The following is a 16,965-nucleotide window of genomic DNA, read 5'->3' on the forward strand; positions in this document are numbered from 1 at the left end:
ACTCCGCCCATTTGGAGTGAAACCAAAACAATCCAAACAATTTCTAAAAGATAGCATCCTGTCCAGCAGGAAAATATTGTTTCAATCATATACAACTCTAGTAAAATTGCTTTGATTTTACCGAGTCATTCTTGGCTAAATAAGAATACTTGTGTGTTAATGCTACTTCTTGGAAAGAAAAGAAATACATTTAATTTCCTGTGGTGACATTAACATGTCTCTGAAACATAAATGATGTATTTTACTTTTTAAGAGTCACTTTTGACTATAATTACCACTATTCTTGCCAAACATGTGATATTGAGCATGTGACAGCCATTGCACGTTGACTTGCTGTTCAATTACAGTCAGAAAAACACGTTGTGACTAATTGAACTCACACAGTGAGGCCATTTTGGACACGAGCCATCGCTCACTTGCACTTTCTCGGTCTCTCTCTCTTTAGGAGGGGGATGGTGTGAATACAGACACACTGCACATGCCAAAGCTTTCACCAAAATGGTGCTTCCTGGATTGTAAGTAGAGCATTTCAAATTTGTCTCGAAAAAAAAATAGCATAGAATTTATCTCTCTCTCTCTCTCAAAAAAAAAAAAAAAGTTTATTAGTAACTTTTTTTTACTGAGATCCATTGCTCTTGACTTTCCAAAACTTTCAAGCCTGATGTTAGCTAAACCCATAATCAAATTTTTCCGTCTTCGGTTTGTTTACAGCTACTACAGCTGACCGTTTCTACAGAATAGACCACGGTCAGGTAGCTACAAAAGACAACTTTTGCGTTCTCCATCTGTGTTGCATGTCACACTGTGCCTTTTTAACTTACAGCATTGCATATCTCTGCAGGAGCATCTTAGCTATGTGACGGAGATCTCTCAGGATGAGCTTTTCATCTTGGACCCGGAGCTGGTCACCAAGGAGACGGCGGGCACGTCGCCCGGAATGCCGGGGGCGATGGAAACTGTGGAGGGATGTTCCAACAGCACAGAGCAGTTCGCTTTTCCTGTTTGCTCGGCCGGGCCTTCTCCACTGTGCAGGTAGACTGAAACCAGTCACTTCAGATGACAAAATGTGTGGTCAAATGGTATCAACTCATGTTGTTAGGGCTGCAAACAGTTTTTGCACAGCCTTAAGGTACAATTTTATGTTGCCTTTTACTTTGGCAGATCATTTTATCACCGTCGACTAGCAGAGTACGTGCGTGGGCAGGTTTAGCTTCGCCTGTGGGCATGAAAATGCTGTGAAAGTCCTCGGAAAAAAAACAGCAAAAGTGCACAAACATTTGTGTAGATATGATTCTTTAAGGAACTAAAAATATCTAAAAAAATTTATTCATTTCTTTTTAAATTTTGCCAAAAGGAGTTGTAGATTTAGCATGAATGTACTGTATAATTATAATATTATTTTATTATCTACAACAGATGGGAATGCACTTACATAAAGTACCAGAAAGAATTAATGGAATTAATATTATGTTGTTTTTAGGATTAATTTTCCATTAACACAATATTACCATCTACATTTACATTTACATTTAATCATTTAGCAGACGCTTTTATCCAAAGCGACTTACAAATGAGAACAATAGAAGCAGTCAGGTCAACAAGAGAACAACAACAGAATACAAGTGCCATGACAAGTCTCAGTTAGTCTAGTATGGAACGCATAGCCAGGTATTTTTTTTTATTTTTATTAAATGAAAATAAATCTAATGCCATTACTATGGTCCTATCACAGTACTTTTATTATAAGTGTAGGAAGTCCCCAACAATAATATACAGCAATATAATATATAGTGGGGTGTAAATGTCTGAAACAACTAAATAAATATTTAAATAAATATATATATATATATATATATATATATATATATATATATATATATATATATATATATATATATATATATATATATATATATATATATATATATATATATTAGAAACAAAGATAATATTAATACAATAAACTTTTATAAATATACATTTATTACCAAATTATTTTTTATTATAAAGTATCTTAAATTATTGAAATATCCAAATATATTATAATATAATAAAATAGCTTTTATTGAATCTATTTTTTTGCATATAAAATATATTAGCATAACAATTTGAGGAAAAACTTTACTAAATTTTTTGTTACTATTGACACAAACTATTATAAGTCTATAATTATAATTAATATTTAAATGATATAAATGAAATATTTTTATGATTTAAATATGAAATATAAATAAATTTTATATTATGTATTTTATGTTATATTATTAGCATAACAATAGTAAACAAATATTTATTTATATGAAAGAAAGAAATAAACTATTATTGAATTATTTAAATAAAATGTTTATGTACAATATTATTCATGTACAATATTATTGTAAAATTATAATTTAAATACATATACACCTATAAATAATATAAACATATAAATTATATTAGCATAAAAATTTAAATAAAAAGTTCAACTGACATGAATTTTAGGATTCCAAATAAATGTATGTATAGAGAAGGCTGTGTGTGTGCAGTAAATATGTATCACTAGACGGAACCGAATGCAATCCTTCCTGTTTAAAAACAAAACAAAAGACAGTTGCTCTTCAGCACTAGTCTATTCCCTCAGGGGAAGTCTTTTCATTTCTGTATTTGCGTGCACATCTGATGGCGAGACAGAGAGAGTGAGAGACAGTGACATTTTTGTGCCAAAGTCTCCTGCGAGCGAGCACAAATCTGTGTGTTACTCAAATGTGAGTCCATCCAAGACAGGACAGTCCCTCATAAAGGCCCCTGCTATTAAACACTCATATATCTGTGTTTACATCCCCCCTCCCCCTGTCTGACGCACAGCAGATCGCTGAAAAAACACATCCCATCTGTCAGACCTCATTGTAGCAGTTGTTCTGTTACAGTAAATTATACACATCTCACAAACAATGACTTTCCCCGCCCCCCACAGCATGTAAACACTCTGACACCGGGTCATCATCTTCTCTGTTTCTCTGTCCACCCCATCATGCTCTCGCAGGGTTCACCAGACGCATGCTGAAGGCCAAGCGGAAAGCGTGAGCACGGATAGCGACTCACACGTGCAAGCTAGCAATCCAGACTCTCCCACAAAGCCGGGCTTGTGCAGGTACAATTGTGGTTTAACTCAGACCTTCACATTCAAAGCAGTGATTGTTTCCATGAAAACAGGATTGTGCCTTGTACTTTTTATAGCAAGTATCATTACTAAGCTAACAAAGTTATCCATCCCATGATTCCATGTGCTTAATTAGGGCTCTGTAATGCCCATCTACAACAAAAGTACACTACAATGGCACAATAATACCATGGTATATTTAAATATACCATAGCACCAGTGTCATTTCTTTTGTTAGTGAGGGGCAGAAGATATTCATTTTCAGTGGAATATCTTACATAAGCTTGTCTTTGCCCAATGTCTTTCATCTTGAAGGAGGGGAGCAAAAATGAAGAATTTGAATCGTATAAACACACTTGATGAGGACTCAGTGAGTGTGCCAAGGTACATACAATATTTAATAATAATATCTGGTAAGACAAGCAGATGTGGTTGGTTTTGATTATGAATAGTGGTGTTAATATTCTGTTTTAATTTCACAGGTTAGATTCGGGCTGGAATGACAGTGATCAAGGTACACACACACACACACACACACACAAACACACACACACACATATATATATATATATATATATATATATATATATATATATATATATATATATATTATTATATTTATTGTAGCATTTATTTGTTTAATACAATAAACTATTATAATAATCTTTATAAAAATATAACTTAAATATATTTAAAAATATTATATAGTTTAATAAAAAAAAATTTTCCCATTTCTTTCAGTGTGTATATATATATATATATATATTAGTGCTGTCAATCGATTAAAAAAAATTAACTAATTAATCGCACAGTTTTTAAAATTAATCGTGATTAATCGCGATTAATCGCAATTAAAAGACTGAAACTTTTTGGATATGTAAATGTAAAATGTTAATAATTAATGTAAACTCAAGACAAAGAAACTATTTAAATTCAAAATATGATTGTTTATTGGAATTTTTGTTTAACTTGTAACACAGATTTTCTCATGTAAACAACATACCTGCAATAAACCATCAATATCCTCCAAATTAACTGTTGGCTTGAAAGCCATATTTATTACAGAAATAAAAACACAGGCATGTAAGTACCATTTGAATTTCAAAACAATCAATGCCAAAAATAGACAAAAATGATTTCCATGTTGAATTCTAAGTGGACTGCAAACAAATTCCAAAGTATAGTCATTGCCAGTGCTTTAAGTGGGCCGGTATGCACAGGTACTCAGTACCGCCACTTCCAAATATAGCTCTTGAGCGTACCGCCACCTCTCCGTGCGCCCAGAACGTGCTTGTAGCGTACCGGTACGCTCATTTGGACATCTGTTTTAATAGAGGTTTTAATCTTTCACCTGCACTGCCGATTTTCAGAGCGCCCTTCACAATGCAAGCTTCCTAATTCATCCCACCCAGAGCAGAAACTACATTACCCATTCACCCTTAAGTTATACAAGTGAATAGCGCATGTGTCGCTTTCCCCACTGTTAAGTGTCAACAACTCAACGTGGCCGGAGAAGGTGTGTGAAACTCGTTGTGAGTTATACTAAAGCAAAATCTTGAGTATTTATTGTCTGATAAACATTAAAAACTGTCTGCGGAGGTTGAGTCGTCCTGCAGCCCCCGCTGGCTGCTCATTGGCTGCAGCATCTTTTTTCTAAGTTCTAAAAAAATACCGTAGATGACAAGGCACAAATTTAGATATTCATTTATCTAATTAATCTGTAGCCTATGCACAAAGACAATATGATCTTTTTGTCCCCTTTTTGTTTTAAAGCTTGATGAAGAGAGAGAGCGCAAGTTGCTGCCTGCAGCTGCGAGGAGGACAGTGATGCACGCGCACAGGAGTGATTGACAGTTCGCGGCACTGTGTACAAAAAAATACTCCGCTACACAATTATTTCGTTCATTTTCGTTTAAGCTTATTAAAGTTAGCGTTACAGAAAGGTCTGATTTACGCACTGTTCCAGTCATTGTTTTTTTTGTTTTTTAAACAATGACATTTGAGTTCATGATTTTAATGTTGCTGTTTCTTGTGGCAGACTAAATGAAGAGTAATGTTTCTTGTGGCAGACTGAAGAGTAATCCGGCAGAGTTTTATACTGAAACTTTCCGTCTAAAAGTCCTTCCTTGGTCTTATCCATATTTCTTTGCACGTTGAACACACATAGGCCACAACTGGAAATAAAAAAAACTGCAACCGCGTTAATTGCGTTATTTTTTTTTAACGCGTTAAATATTTCAAATTAATCGAATGCGTTAACGCGCTAATTTTGACAGCACTAATATATATATATATATATATATACATAATAGGTAATTAATACATTTATTTATTATAAAAAAGTATTGTATTAATAATAAAGTAAATAAATAAAGTATTTTATTTATTATAATAAAATATATCATTACATTCACGCATTTTCGAAAATGACCTAGACCAGTTTGGTACAGTAAAAGCACTCATATTTTGTTTCATGTCTTTCAGAATCAGTCAGTTTGCTTTTTGATGCCGTGAACTCTGACAACATCGAAAAGGTATTTCTAGAAATAATCAATCCCATCACTACCATCCATACATTATCTGCATTGGCAGACCTGATGGATTTCTGATCTGGTCATTAGCTGGTTCAGATGCATGAAGAGGGGGCAGACCTGTTGGCCCAGGACCGTTTCGGCCGCAGCCTCCTCCATCATGCAGTCGTTTCAGGCAGTAAAGAGATTGTGAAGTATATCATTGATAATGGTGAGTCGGTGGGACTTTTGAGTTTTGTCTTTAGACTTGTGTCTCACTTCTAATTATCTCTCTCTGTTTTTGGTGAACAGCTCCGGTCTGCATCCTGGATGTGACGGAGAAATCAACGTAAGTAGTGCTTTAAATTGTGGTGAAAGGGATCATAATGACAATCATAACGGTTAGGAGGGGGTTCTGTGTTTTTTATTCAGAGGGGAGACGGCTCTGCATAAGGCAGCTGCGCTGTGCCAGAGAACCATCTGCTGTTACCTGGTGGAGGCTGGTGCGTCCCTCATGAAGACAGATCTACAGGTGAGAACTTTCAAATGCATCTCATACCTTTACCCTATTTCTTATTTCCTTGAATGATTTTTAAACACTCAAAGTAGACACGATATGTTTTTATAATTATTTGTATATGTTCATTGAGGTTTGCACTAATAGCCTGTGTGTCAGTGTTTTGAATCAGTATCCATATAAAACGATATTCTCAGACAAAACATTATGAAATTATTTAGCTTCTGAAAATGTACAGATGATGGAAACAGGCTGAACCTCCTTTTACTCTTCTGTTTGTCATGTTGTACGTAAATACGTCAATGGGTTCTGTTTGCGTTTGATAAACAACTGAATCCAAGTGGGCGGAGCCTGTGTTGCGATGATGTATTACTAATGGGCGATGTGCTCTGGAGGTGGGCATATGCAAATATATATGACCATGTGACCTCCCAGCCATCGTTTGAAACTCAGTTAAATGATGTATTATAATTATTAATATATTATTATAATGTAAGTTATTTATTTTTATTTATACCAGCAAATGTGTGTATAAATAAAAGGTGGCAAAAAAATAAGAAAAATGTCTTTCCCTTTTCCCCTTGATTTGTTTGATCTATAAATGCAAAAAATTATTGGCTAATTTTATAAATAGAAATATTGCATTAAATAAAAGAAATAATGTATTTTAGTAATAATATTCCTTCATTATCATAATTATTTGTTTATTTAATTTGTTTAATTCTCTATGTGTTTATTTATTCATTCCTTCCTTCCTAAAATCATTCCGCCATTCCTAAAATCAAAATAAAGTCTAATTAAATAAATACAATTGAATTAATTAAATAAGTACAAATATCTTTGTCATTCTGCAGGGTGAAACTCCAAAGATGTACGCAGAAAGAGCTCAAGACATGGAGTTGGCCGCATACTTGGAAAACCGACAACACCACCAGATGATCCAGAGAGAGGACCATGAGACGGCTGTGTGACCAGCCTCTGGAACTATCTTTTCCATCCACCACCAAACCACAGAATCTTATCTGCTCTCTCCTGCGGCCACACGTTAGCGATGCTATGAGGCAGCACGTGTGCGCAAATAAGCCAGTTGCTCTCTGAATTGATTGCAGTGCCAAAAAGACAGTGTCATGTTTCAGAATGAATGAGTTTGTTACGTCACGTCCAGCTTTCAGCTCCGCACAAAACTGCACCACTCTGCTCCTTAGGACACAATTTTGGGAATTTCAGGGATGAAGTACCATCTATGAAAGTGGCTTTTACTAAACTACTATAAAGAAAACCAGACAAACCTCACGAGAGATTAACAGGAGAGGTTTCCGCTGCTTCTGATTACATTTACTTCACATGAATGTCTGAATTGAAACATTCTGATTGCATATCTAAAGGTTTTACAGATTAAATGTGACTGTAATCCACTGGAAACTTCCTCTAGCCTTGCTTCCACTTCACATGTTTGTTCTGATTCGAGACAGAGACGTTGTTTTCATAGCCTCCTGCGTTTAAGAATGCTTCCTCAGCTGTTGCTTATAGCCAGTTACTATCTTTGTGGTAAATGCTTGAACTTCGTGAAAACATTCCATTAATTACAACCTTAGCATTAAATCAATTCTTAATTCACCGTTATATTATAAATTGTAAGCGTGTCTTAGTCAATAGATTTGCCTTAAATGTTCACCTAAATGAATGAAGTTTCCTTCAGGAATGGGATTGTATCTCTTAGCATTGCTTGCACTGACTGCTACACATTTGAATGAACATTTCTTCTCACCAGTGTGATTTTAGGTTCTTTACAGAATTTATTAAGTCATGCAGCAACTTCAACTTGTTAGTTTTGGTTTCTGGTCAAATTGATCTCGATAAATACGCAGAAAACTCTCCTTACAAAGCAGAGTTTTAAGATGATATATCACATTTTCACTGACTAATGGCTGGGTAACAGATATATTTATATCATGGCGTGCGGCTTAAATTTGTGTATATTCAACCCGGTCACTTTACGTACATTTGACTAAATTCTTGAATAACAAAAGAGGTCTTTTTTTTTTTTTTAACAAAGCAGCCATTTGACAACGCGGTGTTGTCAGCATTGCCATCGTGTGTTTGTGGTGAGATGTCATTATGATTTATGAATATGTATTTTGTCAGTGCTTTGTTTGAGTTGCTATGCAATTCCAAATAGATGATACATGTATATAAACCGTCAAACATTTTAAAAATGTGTGAACAATCTGTACTGATATAAAGGTCTTTCATTTGTATGTGATATGAACTTAGGGAAGGCTTTATTTATAAAAGTAGATTTTTGTTAGAGGGAAAGTAGTATATTTGTTCTTGGGGTTGGATTGTCACTGTTTATTTGGGGAAAAGAAATAAATAAAGACTTTAAAAACAAGTTATTTTTTTCTATTATTTACTGAGTGCACTTGGTTTAATTGACTGAGTGCACTGGTGGACACACACGCACAGCAATGGTGTGTTTTCAGGGTTTGGAGCGCCGGGTGGTAAACTGTGTATAATTGTGAGCTCTGTCTCTCCCTAGGAGGTCTTTATGTCTGAATGAGTTACCGGTAATGATGGATGTGTTGATATTTGTGACTCATTTATCATTTCTGAGATAAGCTTATTGTTTTCTCTCTTCTGCTCTAGCTCCATTTCTGGAGAAGGGAAAGGACACAAATGTATTTTTAAATCGGTTTAACCTCAGCTCAACCTCAGCTAATTTTAAATTTGCTGGATGGTATGTTAAGTCAAAGAAACATTTCACACACACTCGTCTGAACAGAGAATCACTGGAATCATATAATGTATTATACAGATAGACTGGATTATTTAGCATATTTCCTATAAAAAGGCAATTCAAAATACTTAAAAAAAAACAAGTAAAAAATAACTGTTGGAGAATAGAAACAAAACTAAACAATTCAAAATGTTTTATATATTCTAAAGGGACAAGGTCTTAAAAATAAATAAAATGAGGAGGAAACAAATAAAGTAAACAGCTAATAAAATAAGATAAATTGTACATCAGGAAAGAGATTGCAGAAAAATGCAAAAAAAAAAAAAGTTTTAATAAAAGGTGACAAATATAAGAAACACATTTATTAAATAAGAGAAATGTATTTTCCCCATTTTGCATGATCATCATTTTAAATTTTATATTTATATTATTTTTATTGGTTTTATGTATCTATAATTGCAAAAAAGCTCATTATATTATAGTACGTTATTTATTTATTTACCAATATGCGTACAAAATGTATAAAGAATAATAAAATAAGTAAAATAAATAATTACTGAAAAAGAGAAATGTCTTTCTATAAATTTGCATTATTATATTGTGGTTTCTTTATTTGTTTTATGTATTTATAATAGCAAAAAAAAGTATATATATATATATATATATATATATATATATATATATATATATATATATATATATATGTGTGTGTGTGTGTGGGTGTGTGTGTGTGTGTGTGTGGCAAAAATAAGAAAAAGTAAATAAAATGTATAAATTAAATAATAGAAATGTATTTCCATTTCATCTTGCATTTTCAGAATTTTTACTATTTATTAATTTGTAAATATACAAAAATGTCATTATATTATAGTAGATTCTATTTTTTACCAGCAAACATCTGAATAAAAGCACTGTGCAACAGGAAAGAGGATAGATAGGTAGATAGATAGATAGATAGATAGATAGATAGATAGATAGATCACGTGGGAAGGAAGAAAGAGAGAGAAAGAGAGAGAGAGAGAGTGATAGAGAGAGAGAGAGAGAGAGAGGTGGGGGGGGGGGGGGTGTAAGTGCACAGCTATGTGACCAGCTCAAACTAGTTCGGAGAAACACAAAGAGCAGCAGAGATCAGAGAGAGAGCTGAACACAGACACTCGCGCACAGCACAGCATCATATTCACAGCAATAAGGCAAGTACATCATCATCATCATCATCATCATAACCCAACCGCTCCTATTATTAAACTGTTTCACGACGCTGCGTGTTTGAAATACAGCCTACTATTGGTGATAGATGCACATATCTGCGGTTAACCGGATTTATTTTGATATGCTTATATTATCATTTTTATCAGCGTTTTAGTGCGATGATATGTGATGTGGTATGTGATAATATGATGTGTGTATATATTTAATGTCTTGGGTGTGTTTATGATGTGATATATACAGTATTATGACATGATAAATGTAAGAAGGCGTTCTCAGTGTCATAAGAACAAACGCGCTCAACGTCAATGAAGAGTTTCATTTAAAGCACGGTTTGACTATTTTTAGACTATAAAATGCATAAATTACGTTTAATATCAGGATAACTCATGAGTTTAGAAGAATAGCGTCAATATTAGATTTAACTGGACGGCGACACTAGCTATCGCTAATTAAATGGAATAAATGTGTTTATTAAACTGGATTTAATGGCTTTAAATAGTTGCATCCATGCTGCAATAGAGTCAGGGAGCTTGTGTTTTCGTGCGAAAGGGCGCTTTGATGCTGTCAGAGAAAATGATGCTCTCTGAAGTGCCAAAGAGGACCAGCTGCCAGCTACTGCTGACCCACTTCTCCAAATCACAACCATCAGGCCTTGCGGTTTCATTCCAGAGCTCCAGATGCGAGAGAGCCTGCGGTTGGGGTGTCAAGCGGTCGACGGTGAACTTTGTGCTCCTCGAGGAAGTTTTCAAAATGTCCAGTTCTGCATTTATCAAAGGCAGCATCCCACGACCCCGCTTGCATCAACAGAGCGGGTTTTGTCCTCCAATGCAAATAGGCTTACATTCAAAGAGGAGGCCAACCCCTCCTCCTCAAGACACAGCATGGGGTCTGTGTTCGGGCCCTTTCAGAGAGGGAAGCAAAACGGGCGAGATCTTGCTTTGTTCGGAGCCAGTGAATCAGGTTCCTCTAAGGCCCAGCTGAAGGTCTTTGAGGACTTGGCCTCTCTCCCCGCGGAGGCTGAGGAGGGGAGGGGAGGCGGGGGACCCCTGCTGACCGCTGTTTCTCCTCGCACAAAAAGTCCGACCCCGAGGAGCCCTTCACATTTATGAGTGACTGAAGAATGGAGCCGTGCCGCGGGCTGTGCCTTGAAAGAAGCCTGCTTTAATGGAAGCAGGAAAAGAATGAAAAGGAGAAGTGCTTTTTTTTTTTTTCTTGCGAGAAAGAGGAAAATATAGAGAGGCTGTTATATGGAGTCGCACACAGCGAGCTGCTAGGATGGCGGAGGATATTATGTACACAGTGTCTTTAATTCAGACAGTACAAACAAAACATTCATATCTGATGTGTAATTATCTTGGTGTTTCTAAAAGAGGACTTTTGATGGTTAGTTACTCGAGTTAATCGGGTTGCAGTGAAAAATTTTATAAACAAATTAAACCAGCCTAGAAAACAACAAAGTATAATAAATATATCAAAATGGATTGTTTTTGAGCAGCATGAATACAACCAAATACAACACAACATATATGTTGGTGTATGCATATGTTTGTATATGTATATAAAATATTAAATACATATAGCATATGATATAGTGAAAGAACTCACATCAACAGATATGATTATGGTGGACACCCGGTTGGATGCGGTCTTCTGTGTTTTTGATAATTGATTTAATGCAGAGATAAAATGAAATATAAGGATAATAATAGATATAAATCTGCTTCACATTGTGCATGTACATAATTGGCTTGAGATTAATGTCAGCTTTATTTTTTCCCAGAATGCGGAGTTTATTCTCTATAGCGCTTGTGCTGCTGGTGGTGTTGATCACCGCGGAAGCCAGTATGAAGAAAAAAGGTTCTTATTTCTTTTTTTACTTAAAATGATGGAATGCACATTCATTTGGTGTGATATCATTAATAATAATTCTCTATTTTGTGACAGAAAAGGGCAAAGAGCCCAAAGCAGATGCTGAGTGCAGTGAATGGCAGTATGGGAAATGCGTGCCCAACAGCGGCGACTGTGGCGCTGGCATTCGGGAGGCGACCTGCAATGAACAGACAAAGAAAACCAAGTGCAAAGTCCCATGCAACTGGAAGAAAGACTTTGGCGGTAAGGAGTTTCACCATGCATGAATACCCTGAATGCATGTCTGGATGTGAATCAAAGAAAAACATATTTAGACAGGCCATTCATTCTAGTTTGTGCTTGGATTTTAGCTGACTGCAAGTACAAGTTTGGTCGCTGGGCTGAATGTGACACTACTACAGGAACCAGAAGCAGGTCTGGGACATTGAAGAAGGCACTGTTTAACGCTGAATGTCAGTCCACCATTAAAGTGTCTAAACCTTGCACCCCAAAGACCCCCAAACCCAAGGGAGGCGAGAAGAAGAAAGGCAAAGGGAAGGAAAACTAACTTGAAGACCACCCCAACTGCCCCATTGCCCACTCAGTGGTACATTCCTATGTGACACTCCCAAATCCTCCAAAAGGTGAATGCTGAGAGGAAAGAAACTGTAGCCCTACCTATTGTTTTCATGTCCACTTTCTTTGTTTTGTAATTAGTAAATGTATGTGTCTATGCTGTTGTAATTTGATCTCTGTAGCGGATTTTTAATTGTAATTCACTTTGCATGTATAAAATAGGCCACAGCAAATCTGTTGTCTAACAAGCTGTCTTTACTAAAGAGAAAAACTGGCGAGACCCTAATTATTCCCCTAAATGAAAGTACTTGTAAATGACAACAAAATGAATGAAGACTATTTCTGTACGTTTATAACATGTAAGCTGAATGCTTAAATGAACATCGCTCCTGGAAGTAAAGGCCTATATAAAGTATCTGTTTATAAATGTTTATGTTTTTAGATTTGATGGATGTACAATCAAATTTACAATACTAACTGATTACTTCGACAGGTTGTGAATAAATGAAAGTGTATTTTCAATAATACTTTCTGGTGCTTTTTTAAAAGCAAAGTTCACGCATTTATTGTTCAAGACCAACTTACGAATTATCGATAAGAATGTAAGTATTGACAATTTACACAATTTTGTTCATTTTTTAAAAATTCATTTATTGTGCAAACAATTATATTCATACAAACTGTAACTTAAAGTAAAAATAAAAAAATAAAAACTTTACCATGTGCCATAAAATTCTTAGAACAAATGCAATCATAGTGCCCTGATGAATAATAAAATACATTTGTTTTACTTTTTACTTTGGTTAAAGTACTTAAAGAACTTAATGACTTTATGATACATTTAATGCATACAACATACTTCACTTTATTTACACTTTTGGCTCAAGTAGTCCAGCGTCATGTTCACAAAATTAGAATAGGTGTCTTCTCTAATCTATCGCATTGATTCGCACAAACTGTTGGCGTAAGAATACATTCGCAAACAACACCAGCAACATGATAAACACCAATAACTTCAACCAACTTCGCTTTTGGCTCTAGTAAAACAGCTTCACATTCACGAAACGTTTGAGTGAATCAGGTTCCTCGTTGGTTCGCTAGGATTCATTGATAAGAGGATGAAGTCCGACTCATTTTGATGCCAGATTTCTGAACTTGCACATCAACAGTCGTTTAAAGGTTCTTTTGAAGGTAGCGTTACAGAGCGCGTAGCACACTGGATTTACCGTGCTGTTGACGTAGCACATAAAGTAACCCACCATCCATAGAATTTCAGGGACACACCAGCGGCAGAAGGTACCAATCAGAACCATAACACTATAAGGCGTCCAAGTTACAATGAAGGCCAAAAGAACGGCAAGGATGGTCTTTGTCACCTTCCTTTCTCTAAGTGCCTTCTGTCTGGCATTCTTGGAGACAATCTTGGTTGCTTGACTTTGAACCTGAATGGTAGTATGGTTTTGAAGACAGTGAGGTTGCATTGTTCTGCTAGGTTCTGCACACCCTGTCAAGGTCTTCCGTCTCAAGGTTTCTGCATCCAGCTCTTCCGCAGAGGCATCAGGACTTGAATCCAAGGAGTAGTCCATTTTGCTGAACTCTGCAGAAGAAGGGTGTTTCGTTCTAATGAGCTCTGAATCTAGTTTAAATGAGCATGTTTCATTGGGTTTAATGTCATTCACTAGGTCAGGGTTTGCAGCTGACGTTCCTCCACTTGCCTTAGATGGTTCAAGCAGGTTTGCGAATTCAGGCTTCAACTTATGAACTCGTCTCTGACTGGCCAGGGATATCCGTGTGTACAGTACCACCATTATCACAACGGGAATGTAGAACGCTGGGATGGTAGTGGCCAGGGTAATGGCAGGGTTGGCGAGGAGCAGGATATAACATTGTCCCTCCGAGACCTTGCTCCTGTCCTGCCCAGTCTGCCAAAGCAGGATGGCTGGAGCCCAGAGAAGCAGAGACTGTAACCAAGCCGCAGCAATCATCAACCCAGCCCACCTTGCTGTACGTTTTGCTGGGTAACTCAGAGGCCGGGTCACACAGAAGTACCGGTCAAAGCAGATCAGCAGGAGGTTCATCACAGAGGCGTTACTCACCACGTAATCTACAACCAACCACAAATCACACATCTGCGGTCCCAAAGGCCAATACCCCTTTACGGCGTACACAATGTAGAGATTCATGGAGAAAACACCGACGATAAGGTCCGAACAAGCAAGACTAAAAAGGAAGTAGTTGTTGATGGTTCGGAGATTGCGGTTGACTTTGAATGAAAGCAGAACGAGGACGTTGCCCAGGACTGTTAGCAGGCTGATGCAGCTAGTGATAAGTATGATGAAGACCACCCCTACAGTCCCGAACGAATGACGTGGTTTCCCCAGCACCAGGTATGATTCTTCGGGCGAGGGACTCTGCATGCTGCTGTTGAGCGTGATGGAGGAACTTGTAGAGGAGCCTGTGACAAGAAAACAGAAATTTTCCATAAATCAAGAAGTGATTAACTTGACATATGAGCAAACCACTTGAAATTGAACTCTACAGACAGTATATAATACACTTTTAATACTAAAATACACTACTCTAATCGGTCGTACATAGAAATGAAGATATAAATTAGACAAACAAATTATGACCCAATTGGCAAACTTACCATTAGAAACGAATGATTCAAAGTCCCTTGAGAAAGCGACAGATCCAGTCTCCATGATCTCCTGCTCCGTCTGTACGAGAGAACGACTGGGAGGACTTTTAATTCCTCAAACAGTAACACCCCTCTTCACCTTCCGAATACAGGTCATCCTTCCTCTTAGGGCTGCATCAATACACTAAATTTACTGGAAGATGATCCAAGTAGTGTGGAACGATCATATTACTGCTGAATTCCTCCTAGATCTGTGCTGCTTTTTTAAGCATGTATGCTTAATGCAGTTCCTGTCATCTAAAGAGGAAGGCAGCAGTTACATAACGGATGGAATCTAATTACCTGACCTGTAATGAAGCTCCACAGCTTTTTCACATCTTTTTCATTTTATTCCGAGTCTATTTTAACATTTTAAATATCACACATACTACAATCACAGATATTTACACAGGTAGAAGTCGTAATGAGGACGCAGGGACCTGAGTAAGCTTCATGAAAACACTGCAATATATGACAATGAGAAGAAACTTCATTATGAATGAAGACAAAAACTTTGACAAATAAGCACATTTTCCTCAAATTTTTATGACCAGATTTTGTTACAGAAGTTTTATTTATTTATTTTAAATTGCGACCATTTTCAGGAGAATTTGGGAAAAGTGTGATTAAAGGGTTAATTCACCCAAAAATGAAAATGAGCTTGTGTTTTACTCACCCTAGAGGCATCCTAGGTGTATAGTAGGTGTATACTGCGTGACTTTATTTTAGACAAATCCAGTCAGTTATATTAAAAATTGTCCTGGCTATTCCAAGCTCTATCATTTTAGTCAGCGGGGGTTGCAGTTGAACAGTCCACAAGTCGTAAAATAAAGTGCGTGCATTCATAATAAAAAAAGTACCTCACACGGCTCCGGGGGATGAATAAATGCCTCTTGTAGAGAATTAATTTGTTTTTGCATGAAAAATATCCATATTTTCTCTCACTACCGGTATCTGTCATATGCGGAAGCCATTCCGGCGGATGACATAGGATGTTGGTGTTGCGTGATTAGTGACGAATGTGGAGAGAGAACAAAACAAAACGCAGGTCACGAATTAGAAGTACTAACTGAGGATTTGTAAAGACAAATGTTGGGAGGATTTCGATATGAACCAAGATGAGACTGGTTTTCCTTTGCTAGGGTAAGGAAACTGCTTCCTTTGCTCCTATAAACAAACTCGCGAGACTAGCACATCTCAGAAGCTCGCGCTGCATATACGTGCTGCGTCATCCACCGGAACGTCTACACCATATGACAGATACCAAAAGTAAGAGAAAAGTGTTTATTACATTTGAAATATGGATATTTTTCTTACAAAAACCCATGGATTCACTACAGGAGGACTTTATTCACCCACTGGATCCATGTGAGGCAGGTTTTATTATGAATGCACGCTATTTATTTGACGACTTGTGGACTGTTCAACTGCAACACCCGCTGACTACTATAATAGAGCTATATGACGAGTCATATACACATAGGTTCTTCATGTATTTCACTAGTAAAACAGTCTAATTTTCATTTTTGGGTGAACTAACCCTTTAACAGTCATAAAAAATTATGACAAAACATTTTTTTTTTTACAATTTTGATTATTTTATCTTTTTCAAAATATTCAAAATAATAATACAAATTTGTGGAAAATGTATCCGGTATTAGTCCACCTAATTTTTTTTTTTTTTTAAATGTCCACGTTTTTAATCTTTCTTTTTTTTGTAATTCCTATTATTCTAAATCATGTTTGTCA

The 16,965-nt window shown here is 36.3% G+C and overlaps 3 protein-coding genes across 5 annotated transcripts in view; 2 read left to right on the forward strand and 1 right to left on the reverse strand.

Moving 5' to 3' along the window:
- The window catches only part of LOC127947221 (diacylglycerol kinase zeta-like), a 29,359-nt gene extending 20,801 nt beyond the window's left edge, over nt 1–8,558 (forward strand). For all 3 annotated transcript variants that reach the window (XM_052544206.1, XM_052544204.1, XM_052544205.1), the window contains exons 23-33: nt 446–515; nt 712–752; nt 842–1,032; nt 3,023–3,130; nt 3,455–3,523; nt 3,622–3,653; nt 5,624–5,673; nt 5,761–5,881; nt 5,962–5,998; nt 6,082–6,181; nt 7,021–8,558. In XM_052544206.1, coding sequence (XP_052400166.1) covers nt 446–515; nt 712–752; nt 842–1,032; nt 3,023–3,130; nt 3,455–3,523; nt 3,622–3,653; nt 5,624–5,673; nt 5,761–5,881; nt 5,962–5,998; nt 6,082–6,181; nt 7,021–7,137 — 936 coding nt within the window. In that variant the 3' untranslated portion in view covers nt 7,138–8,558. The remainder of the gene's footprint in view (nt 1–445; nt 516–711; nt 753–841; nt 1,033–3,022; nt 3,131–3,454; nt 3,524–3,621; nt 3,654–5,623; nt 5,674–5,760; nt 5,882–5,961; nt 5,999–6,081; nt 6,182–7,020) is intronic.
- Nucleotides 8,559–9,968: 1,410 nt separating this feature from the next.
- Nucleotides 9,969–13,061, forward strand: LOC127946975 (midkine-B). Its single transcript, XM_052543837.1, has 4 exons — nt 9,969–10,093; nt 11,893–11,969; nt 12,057–12,224; nt 12,332–13,061. The coding sequence occupies exons 2-4, from the start codon at nt 11,894–11,896 to the stop codon at nt 12,526–12,528; spliced, it is 441 nt and encodes a 146-aa protein (XP_052399797.1). The 5' UTR covers nt 9,969–10,093; nt 11,893; the 3' UTR covers nt 12,529–13,061.
- Nucleotides 13,062–13,177: 116 nt separating this feature from the next.
- LOC127946974 (muscarinic acetylcholine receptor M4-like) lies at nt 13,178–16,735 on the reverse strand. The gene is made up of 2 exons (XM_052543835.1): nt 15,187–16,735; nt 13,178–14,991 (listed from the first exon to the last, which is right to left on the reverse strand). Exons 1-2 carry the CDS (start codon nt 15,239–15,241, stop codon nt 13,667–13,669), a joined length of 1,380 nt encoding a protein of 459 aa, XP_052399795.1. The 5' UTR covers nt 15,242–16,735; the 3' UTR covers nt 13,178–13,666.
- Nucleotides 16,736–16,965: the final 230 nt, after the last annotated feature.

The sequence above is a fragment of the Carassius gibelio genome, chromosome A25, assembly GCF_023724105.1.
Source record: "Carassius gibelio isolate Cgi1373 ecotype wild population from Czech Republic chromosome A25, carGib1.2-hapl.c, whole genome shotgun sequence".
NCBI classification, from domain to species: Eukaryota; Metazoa; Chordata; class Actinopteri; order Cypriniformes; family Cyprinidae; genus Carassius; species Carassius gibelio.